General features: G+C 66.8%; 1 protein-coding gene across 8 annotated transcripts in view; it reads left to right on the top strand.

Moving 5' to 3' along the window:
• Positions 1–17,781, top strand: part of CBFA2T3 (CBFA2/RUNX1 partner transcriptional co-repressor 3) — an 84,454-nt gene extending 66,673 nt beyond the window's left edge. For all 8 annotated transcript variants that reach the window (XM_078439134.2, XM_060649939.3, XM_081791369.1 and 5 more), the window contains 9 exons: positions 2,072–2,310; positions 2,412–2,501; positions 6,683–6,864; positions 7,520–7,746; positions 10,701–10,786; positions 11,378–11,576; positions 12,046–12,114; positions 13,385–13,575; positions 15,730–17,781. In XM_078439134.2, coding sequence (XP_078295260.2) covers positions 2,072–2,310; positions 2,412–2,501; positions 6,683–6,864; positions 7,520–7,746; positions 10,701–10,786; positions 11,378–11,576; positions 12,046–12,114; positions 13,385–13,575; positions 15,730–16,029 — 1,583 coding nt within the window. In that variant the 3' untranslated portion in view covers positions 16,030–17,781. The remainder of the gene's footprint in view (positions 1–2,071; positions 2,311–2,411; positions 2,502–6,682; positions 6,865–7,519; positions 7,747–10,700; positions 10,787–11,377; positions 11,577–12,045; positions 12,115–13,384; positions 13,576–15,729) is intronic.
• The last annotated feature ends 431 nt before the right edge of the window (positions 17,782–18,212 follow it).

The raw sequence follows: 18,212 nt of genomic DNA, 5'->3' as shown, positions 1-18,212 counted from the left end.
GGGGAGAGCGGAGAGCAATGCCAGCCAGACAGCAGACTCAGGGTTAAGAGAGGACATTTGCTGAAGGGCTCTGGCAAGGAGGGACCGGCCGGTTCTGTAGCCCAGAGGGGACAGTGCAGCCCCAGGGCCGGAGGCCTGCAGGGCACGTAGAGGGGGTGTCCAGGCCCCAGGACAGCCACGGCTGTGGAGGGCCGGGGCCCGGGGAGGGGGACCCACGTGCCTGCCCCTCCAGGCTGGGTGAGCCAAGAGTCTGCAGAGGTCACTTCCCAGGGCCCGGTCAGGACAGGCAGGGCAGGCGTGGTCCGGAGGGGTGAGCCAACACCCCTCCGTTCAAAGCGAGCGGCATGAGTGGCACTCTGGGCTGTTGACGGGGAGCCGCTTCTCCGAGCTGACCTTGCCCGCATCCCCGTCCCGAAGAAAGGAGCCCCCACTCCCCGTCCCCGTCCCCCCAGGCTGCCAGGTCTCAGCCAGCGTGGAGGTGGCCGCAGCCTCGGGAGAGTCCCTTCCTGAGCTCCCCACCTCCCCAGACTCCCCAGTGGGGCATGAGAGCACCGCCTCTGTGCATAGATCAGCTGGACAGGGTGGGAGGGGCAGGGCAGGGGCCTCGTGGACCAGAGCGAGAGAGGTGTGTGCGCGAGCATGCATCTGTGTGTGAACGTGCCTGTGCGTGTGCGCGGGTGTCCACGTGCGTGTGCAAATGTGTGTGGAAGCGTGCGCCTGTGTGTGTGCGAGTGTGTGTGGATGTGCACATGCGGTGTGCAAATGTGTGCACGCCTGTGTGCATCTGTGTGTGTGAATGTGCATGTGTGCGCATGTGTGCAAGTGTGTGTGTGTCTGTATGCGCGCGTGTGTGCACGAGCGTGCATGTGTGAATGTGCGTGTGTGCAGATGTGCATGTACATCTGTGTGTGCTCGTGTGTGGATGTTCGTCTGTGTGTATGCATGTGTCCGAGTACATGCGTGTGTGTGGTGCGTGTACACACGTGTGTGTTCATGTGCGCATGCCGTGTGTGTGCATGGGAGTGTGTGCAGGGATGCTGAGGCAGGGAGCGGCGGTGGGGGGTGGAAGGCATGTGCGGGGAGTGGGGTTCAGACCATCGCGCGGGGCGTGCATGCGCGTGCAGAGGGGGCAGGCCGGCGAGCGTGCAGGGAGGGGCTCCGTGTGTGAACCTGGGGAGGTGCCTGGAGCGGGTGTCTGGGCAGCTGGCTGAGCGGTCTCTGGGTTGATCAGATAAGCCTGGGGGCTCCCGGAGGTGCCAGCACCGCTTCCCGCATCCAGAGCCCCCTCCGCTGTCACCGGGGCCCTGGCGGCCCACTGTCTCTGACCTCTCTGGTCAGCGAGGCTCGGGCTCCCGAGGCCGGGGGACTGGGTGCGGGCTCAGCCTTTCCCTCCGTCACCTGAAACTGAGGAGGGACGTCTCGTCCCAGGACATTGTGGGTGGTCCCAGGTGTCTCCCAGCCCTGGGACGCTGACCCCCGTGTCAGGGCACTGGTGACCGACGGTCCTGCTCCGGTGACCCCTGCAGGGCGCTCACCACGGCGGGGGGAGGGGGGGCTCATGTCACCTGCTCGTCTTCCACACACGGCCCCGTGCGTGCAGCAGCCCCACACAGCAGCCAGCCGAGAGCGTCCCCTGCTGGGATCCAACCCCCGTGTCCCAGGGGTCCACCCCCAGCCCTATCAGCCCAGGCACGGGGGCCTCATGTGGGCAGTGGGGCGCCGCTCGGGCCCGTCGTGGTGAAGGTGAGGGCCCCCGCCTTCCAGGGGAAAAGGGCAAGGGGCCGGCAGGTCCCTAGCGGTAGAGAAGCCCCTCTGCCGGTTCACCGTGGACACGGGCCGGGCAGCACGGGGGTCCTGGGGTGGTGTCCCCACCCCGGAGCGAAGCCAGAGGCGGTGCTGAGCCAGGGCCACGCCTGCCTCGCGGCCACACTCCGGCCCAGCCCCCCAGCCGCTGACCCGGGGCCCCGTGTGCACACCCGTACAGGGTGTCCGGTGCCCCCTTGGCACCGGTGCGGCTCCGGCACCCGGCTGCCCTCCGCTGCCGTCCTCAGCCCACCTCTCCTCCCCGCAGTAATGAACGGCACCCACTCGCCGACGGCCGTCAACGGCGCGCCATCCACGCCCAGTGGCTTCAGCAATGGCCCGGCCACCTCGTCCACCGCCTCCCTGTCCACGCAGCACCTGCCCCCGGCCTGCGGGGCGCGGCAGCTCAGCAAGCTGAAACGCTTCCTCACCACCCTGCAGCAGTTCGGCAGTGACATCTCCCCGGAGATCGGGGAGCGCGTGCGCACGCTGGTGCTGGGGCTCGTGGTGAGTGGGGGCGGGGGCGGCGAGGGCGCGGCAGAGGGGCGCGGGCCCCCCCGGGGCCGGCCACGGGGCTCAGGCCGACGTGAGGTTGCCTCCTCCCTCAGAACTCCACGCTGACCATCGAGCAGTTCCATTCCAAGCTCCAAGAGGCCACCAACTTCCCTCTGCGTCCGTTCGTCATCCCCTTCCTAAAGGTGAGCACAGGCCGGTCCCTGGGCCTGCCGCGGAGTCCCAGATCTGTTCCCTGCCCCGCTCTGATGGGGCACCGCCCTCTGCCCACACGGGACCCTGGCGGCTACCCCGCGGGAACCGCGCCGACCGGCCGGGGCCGGTTCCTACTCGTTAAGGCCGCGAACCAGCCGCCGGGTCGGAGGCGGGGCTGCCAGACCCAGTGCTCTAAGAGCTCACCAGACCAGCCCCGCGTTGCGTCCCGTGCACTCATCCGCTGGACAGCTCTGTTTTGAGCACCTCCGAGGTGCCACGTGCTGCATGAGGCTTGGGGACACGGTGGTGAGCAAAGCAGGCAGAGTCCTGGAACCGATGTGCCGGCGGGAGGAAAGTCCAGCAGCCGACGCTGGTACAGACCTGTGGAGGTGGGGGGGGGGGGGGGGGGGGGGTTCTGGTGCAGGCCGAGGGGGACGAGGTGGGGAAGCCGTGGGGGAGCGGGGCGCAGACCCTCGCGAGCATCAGGGAGCAGGCAGAGTGAGGGAGAGGGACCGAGCGCAGATGGAGGCGTGGGGGGTGGCGTGGATGGATGGGTGTCAGATAAACAAGGGTCCTGTGGTCGGTCTCAGGAGCTAAACGGTGGACCGGGGAAGAGACGGTGTTGGGCCAGACACATTGCTTGTGAGCAGGGCAGGTTCCTGGGCCCCAGCCCGGAGCCCCTGAATCAGAACCTGCATCTTGACAACGTGCTGGGTGAGGCACGTGCACGCAGAAACGGGACACGCCTAGTTCTAAACCCACTGGGCCAGCTGCTCCGTTGCCGTAATTCTCAGGGCCTTCACTCCGCAGTGAGGATCACAAACCCCCCAGAGAGAGCAAAGGTGGAACGCTTCCCAGATGGGTTTGACCGTGCGACCCGTGACCCCGTGCACCTCCGGTGATCAGGGTGCCACAGAGCTCACCTCGGGGGGTGCCGTTTCCCCAGGCCTGCCGTGGCCACTCCAGCCGTGGGCCCTGCTCAGCTGTGTGGCCGGGCCCTGGTTTGGGGCTGCCTTCCAGAGGGTGTCGAGGACAGACTAGACCAGGTGCTCCTGGATTTGAGCCCTGACCTAAGCCGCTGTGGGCCTGGGCCAAGCGTAGGGGGCCCGCCCCCGCGCCGACTCGGCTTCTGCTACGCTGGAGATCATCCCCGGGCCACTGGGAAGGGTGCACGAGGCGACGCGCGTGAAGAGGGTGGCGCGTGCTCGCTCCGCGTCAGGCGTCGGATCGGGGGATTTCGAACGCTCTGCAGACGGGGCGTGCTTTGCAAAGCTGTTCCACGGCCGGCCCCGCGGACCCCACGGCCGCCCCGTGAGGTGGGTGGCTCCTGGGGAACTAGCGCCGTCCCGGTGAACGGCTTCCCGTCAGGAGAGAGGGGGGACGGGCCGGAATCTGGACCCGTCGGGCTCCAAACCCCTGGCCTTTGCAGGGCCTGCCCTGGGCCGGCACCTCATTCCCCGCAGCCCCTGGTCAAGGGGACCCTCGGTCGGGCCCCACATCCGTCACCTCCTCCCTCCTTCCTGCCCTCCCGCCCACACCCTGCTGTGCTCACACCCTGAGCTGGGACAGCAGCAGAGCCCCATCTGGCAGTCATTGGCACTTCGCAATTTGCCGGGAGCCCTGCCCCCGCCCCCCTGCCTCCTCCCACTTACTGCTGACTCCAGGCTCCCCATCTTTGGGGACACAGTGCGCCTGCTTCTCCCGTCAGATCAAATATTTACAGCAGATGTCCCCGCCCGCTCAGCTGTCCTTGTTTATTGGAGGAGCGGGGCAGGGAAACATCCGGTGTCCCCTGCTCCCGCCCCAGTGGGGCCGCACACCCCTGCCCGCTGCACCTCCCTCCCCCGGCGTCCTGGGGACACACCCAGGCCTCGCCCTGCACGCAGGGTCTCCCCTCTGCCCACGGTGGTCCCAGCGGGCTCCCGGGTTCTTCGTGCCTAGATTGCTCTCGCGGTCATCGGGGCCAGCTGGGCCGTGGGGGCTGCCAGCCACGCTCCGTGCCCGTGACCCCACCCGGGGGCGCTGGGCCAACAGACTGTTGGACAAGGATGGAGCATCTGGGCACAGCCAGCTCTGTGTGCAGGGCTCCGTGACCAGGTGCCGGCCGGAGCCTGGCCCTGAGGCCCTGCCTGGGGAGCAGCCCCCACCCCACTCATCCCAGCAGCCCCGGCCACGTGAGATCACGACGCTGCCGGGGAGCGTGGCGGGATGCCCCCTGCCCCTCCGCTGCGCCAGCTTGGTCTCCTGTCTGTGGCTTGGGCCGGCGGGGGGCTGGCACCTTCCTGGGGATTCACGGCCCGCCTTACGGGGGCCCTCGGAACCGCGGCCCGCAGGAGAGGCCGGCGGCGTGACCCGCTCTGGGCTTGGGTGCTCAGCCTCTCCCACGTTGCCAGCGGCGCGGTGACCCCTCACGGGGGCAGGAATGTGCGAGTCGATTCATATGAAGCTCACAGGAGCCGTCACCCCCGGGGCAGGAGGAGCGGGAGCCTGCACAGGCAGGAAGTTAAGTGACCCGCCCAGAGTCACCCAACAGAGCCCGTGTGGGCTGGCCGCCGGGCCCACAGCGCGCGGGCTGTGTGGACATCGGATGACGGACTTGGCAGAGCAGGGGACGAACCCTAACCCTTCGTTACCGGGGAGTCATCGGCTCAGCGGGCCCCCGGCCACACCGATTTCCCTTTGGCCTGGGTTCCCGTCTGTGGACAAGGTAGTTCAGGGCCCGTGTCCACAGGGCTCCTGTGGCCAGGTCTGCCCGGGTCTTGGCGTAGAGGCCTCCCCTTGCACCCCGGGCCCTGGGAACGGAATGGGGACTCCTCCCCCAGGGTCTCTGAGACCAGGGGCTCCACAGCCTGCACCGGTTGCTTCTGGCCTGGGGTTCCCCTCCCCCCACCCCCACCAAGGACCCAAGACCCCGGAACCCTCTGCTCAGCCCGACACCGTGCGTGGCTACACGGCGGGGCTCTGCAGAGGTGGGGGTTGCTGCCCCGCCCTGCCGGCCCTCCGCCCGCAACCCCAGGCTCCCAGCTGGCCCCGGCCAGCCAGGAGTCCAGATGTTTCCACTGCCCTCACAGCGAGCAGCCGGTGCCCGTGCGGTCCCCACCCTGCTGAGCCAGCCAAGGGGAGGCCGGTCGGGCGGCGGTGGTGGGGGGGGGGGGGGGTTGCTGGCAAGGGAGGGGAGGATGTTTGGCGTCTTCAGACCTCCCGGGACCTCCTTTCCCAGCTCACGCTCCTAACGTGTTCGACAGATGGCGGGCTGGCCCCCGTTCAGCTATCCAAATAGAAAAACAGGCCCAGCAGCCGGCTGCTTGATCGGGTCCGGGCCGATGCGCTGACGGGGCCAGGGAGGCAGAGGCGGGAGAAGCCGTGGCGGGTCGGAAATGCAGGAGAAAGTCGGGGAGTTGGATCTATTTACAAATACTTGGAACTTCTGGCTCTCCCAAGCAGCCTGCCGCTGGGCCCCCGTCCAGCCCCACCCGCCGCCCCTGCCCCCGACAGCCCTGTGGGGAAGGGGCCGCCTGTGCCCAGCACACGCGTGGGGGTGGCGGGGCATGGGGCCCCACCCTGGACTGTCGTTCTCCCGTGCCGTATTGTCCTTCCCCGTAAACGTGGCACCGTGTTGTCGTGTCTGTCCACCCGTGGTTGGCAGGACCGCGGGAGGTGACACCTGTGACTGCTCGTGTGCATGGTCTGGGTTCCACACTGCTCGAGGCGGGGCCGGGAGCCCACAGGAGCGGGGAGAGCAGGGGCCCCTGCCTTTAGAGTGAGCTTTGGGGGCTGCCTTCTTCCTCTCTCAGCCTCGGCTTTCCCTCCGCGCCGTGGGTAATCGGGTGCCTGCTTCCAAGGGAGAAGGCAAGGAATCCTGGTGAGGAGCCCCTCCTTGCCCTCTGCAGATGCCGCTGGGGGAGGAAGCTTGGGGAAGGGGAGAAAACCCAGCCCGGGGGTCCAGGGTCTGGGCTTGGGGTGCCACCGCACCTCAGATCACTGTGTGCTTTGGGGCGCAGTCCCACCCACGTTCCCAGACAGCAGTGGAGGAACACAAGGCTCAGAGAGGTTGTGCAACTCGCCCGAGGGCACCAGGCGCGGCTGGCCGTCGGCCTCCCCGCCTCGCACGGGAGCACACTGCTGCCTCGGCCTCGGTCAGCAGCGAGTGCGGCCGCCTCTCCCCTTGCAGGCTAACCTTCCCCTGCTGCAGAGGGAGCTCCTGCACTGTGCCCGCCTGGCCAAGCAGACCCCCGCCCAGTACCTGGCCCAGCACGAGCAGCTCCTGCTGGACGCCAACGCCTCCTCCCCCATCGACTCCTCGGAGCTCCTTCTGGAGGTCAACGAGAATGGCAAGAGAAGGACGCCTGACCGGTACATGCGGGGGGGGGGGGGGGGGCGGACAGGGCATCCTGTGGCCAGGAGGGAGGTCGGGGTCGGGGGGCTGCCTCTCCAGAGCTGCCTCTGGTCCCCCAGCTCAGCGGGCACCCAGCAGCAGGGCCGACCGAACACGGGCCGACACTGCTGCGTTCCGTGGCCTGTGGCTAGTGGCTGAGACCGCTGAGCCTCACCTGCCAGGCCACCGCACGGGGCTGGGGCGAGGCATCCCGAGGACTCGGATGGCCCCCTGGGAGGACCGGGGAGGGGGCAGGAGGCAGTTCGTGTGGCACAAATTGCCTGGCTCCTCCTTTCGGGCCGGATGTGGAGCCGAGTGTCCCCAGGACTGGCCCTCGGTGCCAGTCACAGACCTGCCGGAGCGTGCCTGTCCACGTCCTTGCTCCCCAACTCGGGCGCCGGTTCTTGACCCCTGGCCCCAGGAGGCCACCCACCAGCGGAGGCGGGGTGGGGGGGGGGCGGGGGGAGTGGAGTCTGAAACGAGACCCAGAGGAGGGACAGCAGGGGCGGGGGCTGGGCAAGGCTCTCTCTGTGCCCACGCCTGTCTCCCTCTCACCCCTCCGGCCTGGGCTGTTGTCCACGGCTCATGGTCCGTGACCCCCCCGCCCCCGCCCCCGCCCGCTCTTCCGGTCAGGACCAAAGAGAATGGGTCAGACCGTGACCCGCTGCACCCCGACCACGTCAGCAAACGGCCGTGCACCCTGAGCCCCGCCCAGCGCTACAGCCCCAGCCACGGGCCGCCCCAGCCCACGCCGCCGCCGCCACACTACCGCCTGGAGGACATGGCCATGGCCCACCACTTCCGTGACCCCTACCGCCATCACGAGCCCCGGGAGCTGCGGGAGCGCCATCGGCAGCTTGGTGAGCGGTGCTGGGGGGCACACGTGTGTGCTTGCACACTCGCGCCTGCGTGTGGCTGGGGGAGCAGAGGGCTGTGATGTGCGCGGCGGCGTGGGGGAGGCTCGCTGACATCCTGACCTTGTCTGTCCAGGAAGGATGCTGAGGAAACGGGTGTGGAGAAAAGATTTGATGGGGTGGGGGCCCTGGGGCCCAGAGGGAAACCCCACCCTGGCTGGGCTGTGACCCTTAGGGAGGGCCATCCTTCCCTGACCTCTGTCATGGGGTCTGACGTCCCCCACCCTCAGGGCCGTGGGGGGGGGGGGGGGGGCCTCTGTCGCCCAGAGGAGGGGCAGGTACAGAGCCAGGGGGCACGCGGGCTCTCGGGGTGCAGCGGGGCCCGGCGCGGCCAGCTGGGAAGAGACCACTGTGAGGTAGGGTGGGCACGTGGGGAGTCTCCCAAGTCACGGGCACTGTGGCTCCGGCCTCCGGGGCACCCCAGGGAAAGCAAAAAGGCCCATGAGCCCTCGTTGAGCACCACCAACTGCACACACCCCACCCTGCCGTCCGAGCAGGGTGACGACGAGCCTGACGACACCGAGCGTGAGCGCCCCGTCACGGTGGGTGAGCTGTGTGCTTGGAGGAAGGAGACGGGGGAGCCGGGCTGTCAGGGGACAGAGGGATCGGACCTCCACCGGGTCCCCGCTGTGCGTCCCCGCCGGGTCCTGTGTCCTCTCTGCCTCAGTCCCTTCCTCTGTCAGCTGATCCAGCGGGAGTCCGCACCGCAGGGTCGGAGGGACTTGCCACAGGGCCTGGCACGGTGAGGCCTGGGAGTGAGGCCAGTCCTGCGACCTGTGCCTGCGTCGTATTCTTTATCCGTTACGGGAGGCAGCACGCCCTGCTGCTTGTGTGTGTGACGCATCCACAGGCCCGGAGCACAGATGAGGAGGCCCAGAGAGCATAATTCACGTGCCCGAAGCCTTCTAGCCGCGCCTGTCTGATCTTCTGACCCTCCTCTGTGCTGGGGACTCAGATGAATGGGACCGGCCCACAGCCAAGGGGCTCCCGGTGGGGGCGGGGGGTGGGGGGCGGGTAGGAGGCTGGAAACAGCCGCTCCTGCGAGCCCCAGGGCACCTGTGGGGGCCCAGAGGCAGGGTCAGCAGAGGCCTTGCCCTGTACGAGGCCGTCTCCCCGCCCCCACCCTGCGGAAGCGTCCAGGGCCTGGGCCCAGGCAGCAGGTGACAGCGTCTGGCTCCCTGCGGCCGGGTCGGGCAGGTGCTAATTCCCACCCGCTTCTGCTAATGCAAAAATAAACGCCAGCTGTCAGGCAGATCTCAGCCACTATTTTGGTTGGGGCGTTGGCGCAGGCCCCGGGGTCCGCGGGTGGCGGGGCAGGGTGGCGGACGGTGGCTGTGGCCGCTGCCTCTCACTCCTCCTACAGCGCGAGGTGGCCCGGCACGTTTGGGGGGCTAGGAGACCGCCAGGGCCTGGAAAAGGCTTAAATAGAGAGACCTCAGCCCGGGAAGCCCTGGCCAGCCCCGGGCCACCCAGCATAGGCTTGAGGCACCACCAGCGTGGGGCTGAGAGCATCTGATGTGTCAAAAAAATCACGTGAGGACGATCAGACACTGTTGCCTTGGCATGAATTCCTCAGTTCCGAGTTTTCTTTCTCATCACCGGGCTTGGCGGGGAGGGCACCCCATTGTTTCAGTCTCTGGAGCTGTACCAGCCAGCAGCTGAGGGCACTGTTATGGCTTGGGCTGACCTTGGGTGACCTTGAGCAAGCACATCCCCTGAGCAGCCTCGGTGTTCTCATCCGGAGGATGGGAATGACCACAGAACTCCCCCTGGAGGCCGACAAGGGGCGAAGCGCTTGGCACAGAGCCCTGCTGGGTACCTGGGGCCCTCCCGTCCTGGGCACTTCCTGAAAGCCTTCTCGCGGCCCCAGGAGGCGGGCAGGGCAGGGAAACTGAGGCACAGAGTGGTGAGGGGAGGGGCCTGGGGTCCCACGGGGAACGAGTGTTGGGGCTTCTGGTTTCCCAGACCCCACTGCCTCCCAGGGGACCACACTTGGACCCAGCCACTGAACCAGAGCAAGCCTCTTGCCCAGCTGGAGCTCGGCCCAGGAGACACGGCAGCCCTGCCCTGGGGACTGACACAGCCAGCTGGGGGGACTAAGAATAAACAAGGAAGCCTCCAGGATTGTTTGACGAACGGATATGCGTGGGGCTGAATGAATTCTGAAGGGCTCAGGGTTGCTGAGGAGAGGGCCTGGGACCTGGGCTTCGAGGGATGTATAGAAGTCCAGCTGGCTGAGAGGAACGGGTACAGCATGAGCTGTGAGCCACTAGTGAGCCCCTGGGGGCTTCTGAGAAGCGGCAAGGCCATCGAAGTGAAGCCTGGGGCAGCTACCATGGGCAGCAGGGGCAGGAAAATCGAAAGATGCTGGATTTGGATGCAGGGAGGTCGGGGAGGGGTGGCCAAGCATCGACTGAGGGATAGGAACCCGTCTCTTCCTCCCAAGCATTGACTAGAGGCCAGACCTGTTCTTGACCTCCCCCTAAAGGCAGTGGGCAGAGGGTCAGTGCCCAGGGCCCCCTTCCTCCCCCTCTCCACTTTCCTGAGGTGGGCAAAGCCCACGCACTGGGCCTGGGGAGCACGACACATGACCTAGCGGGCCCGGGGCAGTGCCTGGGATGAGTGGCGTGGCCTGGGGAGCAAGGAGCTGTACCTGGTGGGCACAGGTTGGGGCCTGGAGGACAGGGGAGGGGCACGGGGCGGAGCCTGAGGGATGGAGAGAAGCCCTGGGGTGTGGGGCATGGGGCGGAGCCTGGAGGACTTGGGCAGGGCTTGGGGCACAGGGCGGAGCCTGGAGGATGTGGGCGGGGCCTGGGGCACAGGGCGGAGCCTGAAGGATGGAGAGAAGGCCTGGGGCCTGGGACAAGGAGCAGGGCCTGAGTGTCCACACCACCCTACAGCGGTACACGGGTCCCGGCAGGAGGAAGTGATCGACCACCGCCTCACGGAGCGGGAGTGGGCAGAGGAGTGGAAGCACCTGAACAACGTGAGTGTCCGGGCCCGAGGCCACGGTACCACCCCTATTCCTGGAGTTCCGCCCAGCCCGTGGGACTCCAGTGCTGCGGGGGTTGGGGGGTGGCAGGCTCAGTGCCGGCTTGGCTTCCGCCTGTGCCTGCCTGCCTCAGCCCACCCTCTGCTCTGGGCAGCCCCTCAGAACCATTCCTTCTCTGCCCCTGCAGAGCATGTCTGTCTCTGGGAGAGAGGGGCTTTGGCCTGGCGTTGGGACCCCTTCAACATCGTTTTCGGGGTCATTTCTCCCCTGCTGCCTTCGTGGGGAGGGAGCCCAGGCAGGTGTGGTCCCCAGGGCAGAGCACAGCCCCAACGGTTGAAAGGAGAGCCCCCAGCCCCTGTGTTGGAACAGACCTCCCCGAGAGCCTGGTCTTCCCTCCCACCCCCCGTGCTTGGTGCCTTTCCAGGCAGCGGAGGCAGATTTTCGCACTGTTGCCGGGAGCGCGCTGCGGCCAGCCCTCGCGGACAGTGGGCTGGCCCAGGCCCGGGGTGCGAAAGGTCCCTGGCCGTCGCCCACACTGAGCGGCCACACCCAGCCTTCGTGCTCACGGCCACCGCCCGCCCGCAGCTACTGAACTGCATCATGGACATGGCTGAGAAGACTCGACGGTCGCTCACCGTGCTGCGTCAGTGCCAAGAGGCCGACCGCGAGGAGATCAACCACTGGATCCGACGCTACAGCGACACCGAGGACGCCAAGAAGGGCCCCGTGCCTGCCACCGCCCGGCCCCTCAACAGCTCCGTGGGTGCAGAGGGGTCTCAGCTAGGTGCGTGCTGAGCGGGTGACAGGGGGACCGGGGGATGCACCGCAGGGGCGCCGAAGACCGAGGCCAGCGCCCCCATTCTGGCACTCGCTGCAGTAAAGCACAGCCCAGGAGTTTCCCTGCAAAGGGACGTGCTTTTTGTGCTCTGCATAAAGATGCTGCCTGACTCGCGGGAAGCCTAGACTCAGGGTGCCAGCAGCCAGGGGCCCCCGAGGGTCTCCAGTCGCTCTGTGGATGACGACCACGGAAACCAAGACAGATCCGAGAAAGCCCAGGTCCAGCTGGATCCAAGCTGCTTCAGCTCAGAGCACCTCCATCCCGACATAGCCCTGCCCCACACCAGCAACTGATACGGGGTTTCTGGCCACGGGCACCTCGGGGACCCCCCCCCCAAGGACACACACCAGGCCCCCCTTACCCAGCTGGGTGTGGCCCCGTTCTGTGCATAATGCTGGCACCCCCTGTGTTTCAGACGCCCACCGGGAGTTCATGCCTAGGACCCTCTCTGGCTACATGCCCGAGGAGATCTGGAGGAAGGCTGGTGAGTGGGGTCGGCCTGGGGAGTGGGGTCCGACCCTGCGGGAGGGGGTGGAGTGCATTTAGTATTCCGGGTAGGACACCTGTCCACTCTCCATCTGCAGGCGTGCGAGCAAGCCGCGTGGCAGAATAGCACGGGTCCCTGGGTTCTGCACGCGCACACGTGCACACACACACACACACACACACACACGTGAGAGGTGCCGAGGGAGTGCCTGTGACCATGGCGCTGAGCACATCGCCTCGTGAGGACAGACTTTGGGAGCCAATGGCCAGCTTGAGAAAGAAGGGGGGAGCTCAGCAGAGGTGGTGGCAGTGGAGAGGAGCGCACGCCCCCCCCCCCCCCATACGTTTTGATTAGTGGATGGATTCACCGTGAACCATCAGGACGAGGGAGAAAGTCTCAGGGTCTGGAACGCAAGGCAAGTGGAGCGTCCCCACCCAGAACTGGAGGCTGAAGGGCCACAGACAGGCAGCAGCTGCCCAGAGCAAGGCAGGGCAGGGCACAGGCCTGGACGGGAGGGTGGGGTCCTCACTTCCCTCGGCCTGTCCCCTCTGCCTCCATCTGGTGACCCGGGGGCCGGCAGCTCACCACAACGAGTGTGCACAGGGGAGCCCCGCTAATCCCACCCCACCCTCCCCACACTGCTGCGAGAAGGGCACTGCCGGTAAACTGAGGCAGGCGTGAGAGGCACTGCCAGGTAAACTGAGGCAGGCGTGAGCAGCTGTGAGTAGTTTCCAGGGTTGGGGAGCACAGAGCACAGTGTAATCCAAACAGGTGCTCTGGCTCAGCTCTGAACAGCAGGCTTCTCTGCGGACGTGAGCAGGCCGCAGGCGGCGAGTGGGGGTGGTGACAGAGGGCTTTGGGAGTGACAACGATGCAGACGCCTGGACGGGGTACCCCCAGACTGCTTCTAGATGGGCCACAGGGGAACCCGACTGTTGGTGGGGCAGAGGTACAGCTGTGGTTCTCAAAGCGGGTGCCGAGACCCGGCATCAGCATCGCTTGGAACCCGTTAGGAACACAGGTTCTCGGGCCTTCCCCAAGCCCGCTGAATCCAGGTCAAGGGTGGGCTCGGCCCCTGCCCTCCAGGGCGGTACCACCGCACCCTGAGGTTTGGAACCACGGGATAGATTCGGGCCTGGGAGACGCCCCCGCGACCACGCCCGCGCTCGCCTGCCCGGTCGCTGGGGCACGGGCCCCGCCCACGGCGCGAGGCCTCGGGGAGCAGTTGGGCCGGGCCACGTGACCACGGCCCGCACCTCCTTTGCAGAAGAGGCCGTGAATGAGGTGAAGCGGCAGGCGATGTCGGAGCTGCAGAAGGCGGTGTCGGACGCGGAGCGAAAGGCCCACGAGCTCATCAGCACGGAGCGCGCCAAGATGGAGAGGGCCCTGGCAGAGGCCCGGCGGCAGGCCTCAGAAGACGCCCTGACTGTCATCAACCAGCAGGAGGACTCCAGCGAGGTAGGGCCGCCCAGCCTCCAGGTTCCAGACCCGAGGCCCCACTCCATCGCCTCCCAGCCTCGTGACCTCGGGCGGCCGGTGAGGCGGGTCCCCTGGGCAGATGTGGACGCTGAGGGCTCCAGAGGGTAGGTGGCTGGCTCTAGGCTGCGCCCTAGGAAGTCACAGGCCGTTCAGCCTGGGACTCAAACCTCGGCCGGGAGACGCTGAAGCCCGTGCTCGCAGTGACCTGTGAAAGCGGCGGCCGCGAGGGGCGTGGAGACCCCACGTGGCACTTACAGGGCATCCTCGGCTACAGCCCGCGCAGTGGGGACGTGAGAGACCTCGTCGCGCTGGTGCCCCGGCATCCGGAGGCTGGCTGGGGTCGGGCAGGTGCAGGGAGGCCCTTTCCTCCTGGTCCGAAAAGGACTCGATGTCAGGGAAGTTAGGGAAGGGGGGAAGGCGTGGCCGGGAGGGAGTTCTAGAACTGTCCTTTGGGACAGGACACGTCTCGAAAACACCACGGTACGGGTGTGCTTGGGCCAGCCTGGAGGGTCGGCCCCCGTGTCTGCTCCGGCTGCTCCAGCAGACGGCCTGAGCTCCGGAGAAGCAGGCGGGTCAGAACAGGCAGGCCTCCCGGGGGCAGGTGCCAGGGAAGACGCCACGCCGTAGCAGTGACGTGGGAACGGAGTCCCGGAGGAGGTGAGCCAGGCAGGCAGGGATCTGGGGGGAAATTGCCACCCCGAGGAGGGAGCAGCAAAGACAGAGGCCGGGGGCACGGCTGGCAGAGTGAGGACCACAAGGAGGCCGACGTGGCCGAGCGGAGAGCGCCAAGAGGCTTCGGCGGCTAGCGAGACAGTGGGCCTTTGTCCCGGGCGGGTGGTTGAGGTTACCGCCCGTCCACAGAAAGGGAGCAGAGGCCCAGTGGCCCGGGCGGGTGTGCGCGAGGCAGGCCCGGCCGTGCACCCCCCACGTTGGAGCCTGGCAGTCTTTGGCCAGGGCTGCAGCGTTCTGTGGTCAGAGCCCAGGTGAGGCCAGGAGGGCTTCCTGGAAGAGAGGAGCGGGGGGGGGGGGGGGGGGGGGGGGTGCTGTGGCTGCCTTCCCTCGTGAGGACCCCATGGTTCCGCAAACTCAGCATAACCCTGTCTGGAGTGGGCCGGAGATGTGTGCCTCCGTGGTGGGAGCCCACCCCCCAGGAGGGCCCAGCCAAGTGGCCATGTCCACTGGGGGCCGCCCACAAGCTGTGGTGAGGTCGGGCTTTTCTCTTGTCACCCCATGATGCGTGGCCGGGTCCCCACGATGCCATGGCCGCGTCCCCGTGACCCCGTGGCCAGGTCTCCACGATGCCGTGGCCACGTCCCCATGACTCCATGGCCGCATCCCCATGACGCCGTGGCCGAGTCCCCATGATGACATGGCCGCGTCCCCGTCACCCCGTGGCCAGGTCTCCATGATGCCGTGGCCGCGTCCCCATGACCCCGTGGCCAGGTCTCCATGATGCCGTGGCCACGTCCCCATGACTCCATGGCTGCATCCCCATGACGCCGTGGCCGGGTCCCCATGATGTTGTGGCCGCATCCCCGTGACACCGTGGCCGTGTCCCCGTGACCCCGTAGCCAGGTCTCCATGATGCCGTGGCCACGTCCCCTTGACTCCATGGCCGCGTCCCCGTGACCCCGTGGCCAGGTCTCCATGATGCCGTGGCCACGTCCCCATGACTCCATGGCCGTGTCCCCGTGACCCCGTGGCCAGGTCTCCATGATGCCGTGGCCACGTCCCCATGACTCCATGGCCGCGTCCCCGTGACCCCGTGGCCAGGTCTCCATGATGCCGTGGCCACGTCCCCGTGACCCCGTGGCCAGGTCTCCATGATGCCGTGGCCACGTCCCCGTGACTCCATGGCTGCGTCCCCATGACGCCGTGGCCACGTCCCCATGACTCCATGGCTGTGTCCCCATGACGCCGTGGCCGGGTCCCCATAATGTCGTGGCCGCATCCCCGTGACGCCGTGGCCGCGTCCCCGTGACCCCGTGGCAGGGTCCCCGTGACACGTGGCTGGGTCCCGGTGGGGTTGTTTGCAGTGCGTGCTTACCCCAGTCTGCGGCCGGCCAGGCTGCCTTGGGGATTCGGCCCCAGGCACGCCCCGCGGCCCCCCCTGACCGTGTCCCCCTCCCCCAGAGCTGCTGGAACTGCGGGCGCAAGGCCAGTGAGACCTGCAGCGGCTGCAACGCGGCGCGCTACTGCGGCTCCTTCTGCCAGCACAAGGACTGGGAGAAGCACCACCACGTGTGCGGCCAGAGCCTGCAGGGCCCCGTGGCCGCCGTGGCCGACCCGGGGCCCGGACAGCCCGACGCCACCGCCGGCCTGGGCCCCTGCCTGCCCGCGGGCGCCGCCAGCCCCAGCGAGGCCAGCTCCGCGGGGCCCTCCCGCCCCGGCTCCCCCGGCCCGCCCGGACCCCTGGACGCCGCGCCCCGCTGACCCGCAGACCCCGCCGCCCGGCCCCCCACCCCCACCCCCCACCGCGCCCTCCGGCCCCGCCCGGCCGCCGCCCCCGACCCTGGGGCCCTGGGAGCCGGCCGGAGCCGCTGCTGCTACTGCTTCTCTCCAAAAGAAAACAGAACCGACGAAAACTGCATCAACGCAACTTCCTCAGCAACCTGGCGGCCCCCCCGCCGCGACCTCGAGCGTCCTCAGAGACCTCCCGCCAAGCTTTAGACGGCAGGGCGGCCGGCGTGCCCACGCCAGCTCTGCCTGCCGCCCTCGTGCCCTCCGTTCTTCTGTCTGACTTTCACACACTGTCTCTTTAATGAACAAAATCTAGTTGTTGGGTGGCTTATGTTTTCGGTGAAGAATTTTGGGGGGTTTTGTGGAACAGAACTACTCAGAAACGGACCCAGAAAATGGGGGTCTTGTCCCCTTCCCGGTTAAAACGGGGAACAGAAAATTGTCGTGTTACAGCTGGAGGTCTGAGCCGCCGCGACACGGAGGCCGCCCCGGGGGCGTGCGGCCAGTGCGGTGAAGACGGTAAGAAGAATTTCGATTTCCGACTCGAGAAACGTGGTTTGCTTTCAGGTTATTTTTTTTCTTTTAATGTCAAACTCTTTGGCTTTAAGTAGAAATCCAAAAAGGTTTTCGAAAAACAGGGAGGGAAGCGCACCTGTCAACTACCTTGCCAGCTAGCCAGCCAAGGACGCCGGACACACCTCTGCTCCAAAGGAAACCCAAAAAGCAAACACAAAACGTCCAAATCCAAAATGTTTTCGTCACTGCCAAAGTACCTTTCCCACAGTTTTACCCCACTCCTGGATTTGTTCATCTGTCGTCCCGTTCTCTCGCTCTGATTCCGTGTCTGGGGTGTGGGCGCTCGGGGTCTGGAGGGCGTCGCCCGGCAAGAAGCAACGTGTCTCTTTTCCACGACGGCAGGGCCTCGGCTGGACACGCGTGCGGGGGACGCCCCCGTCTGTCCTCACGCCCTCCGTGAATCTTCATCACGTTGCATGTTTCCCACTTGTGAGAAAGCACTAACGTGTCCTTCCCAGGAGAGAAGAGTTCCGAAACGAAACGGTGACAATCTCTCGGGTTGATTCTTGACTGCTTTTCGAAGCACCAGGAGACAGCAACTGGGCCTTCGGACTCCTGCTTCTCCGCGTCTCCTCCTCTACCTCTCCTCCCGCCCCACGAGGCCGTCCCACCGCCCCCCCCCCCCCCGCCCCAGCCCCCGGCCCCGCAGCCGCCGCACCTGCTCCCCTCTCTTCACACTGTCGCAGACATAGGAGAAAAGCCGCAGACGGGAACGGTCTGCCCTCACCGCGCCTGCCGGACTCTCGGTCAGCTGTATATAACCCCGCGTCCCTGTCCAGCTGCTCCCTGGGGAGGTGGTCTCTCGGACCCCTCGGCCCTGTCCCCTCCCCCCACTCAGCCGCCCCGATGATCTCAAGGAGGCAACGAAGGAGTGAGGAGAGCCTCACGTGTACTCCCCGGGAGGAAAAGAGCAGACGCGGCCCACGATCCGGCCTGCGTCGCCGTGAGGAATTCCCGGGACTGGAGGGCAGTACGGGGCGTGAGCAGCTGCTGAAGTGGGGGTTCCTGGGCGCCCCGCCCAGAGGCAAGTCAGTGGTGTAATGCGTTAATGTGAATGTACATAGTCCTCGCAGAGGTCCCAATGATGATGTTCACGGCGACGGTAATTACAAAGGGATGTTTGCCAAATAAAAAAGAGAAACCACGGAAGCATGTGAGGTTTAGGAAGTAGATTCTCAAAGACACTGGAACCGTGTTCCTGCGGGGAGCAGTGGGCTTGTTTGCTGTTGTGTTTTCAGAGTTGTAAGAATCCCTCGTTCGGTGCGCAGAGAAGGGGTTCCGCGCGGCTGCCTCGGACCGGGCGCCGCCCCGAGCCCCGCCTCACGGCAGAACCCAGTTCTGAAAGTCGCGATAGACCCATCTCTTCCTCCGGAAATTTCCCCAGGCTCCGGCCACGGGTCTGCGAACCTCTCAGAGGTTTGCTTTCGTGGGTTTCAGAAAAGCAAGGACCAGTTTGGGATTGGGGCTCTGGATGAGCCGGTGGAAGCCTGCCGTATGTTTCCAGGCCTCTGTCTCTCTCGCGCGGGTGTGGACCTATTCAAATGGCGGTTTCGGCTGTGCCCCTTGGAGGCCCGAGGTTG

This window comes from Panthera onca, chromosome E2, assembly GCF_046562875.1.
Source record: "Panthera onca isolate mPanOnc1 chromosome E2, mPanOnc1 haplotype 2, whole genome shotgun sequence".
Taxonomy (NCBI): domain Eukaryota; kingdom Metazoa; phylum Chordata; class Mammalia; order Carnivora; family Felidae; genus Panthera; species Panthera onca.
The sequence above is the reverse complement of the archived record's forward strand: the minus strand, read 5'-3'. Positions and strand labels throughout refer to the sequence as shown.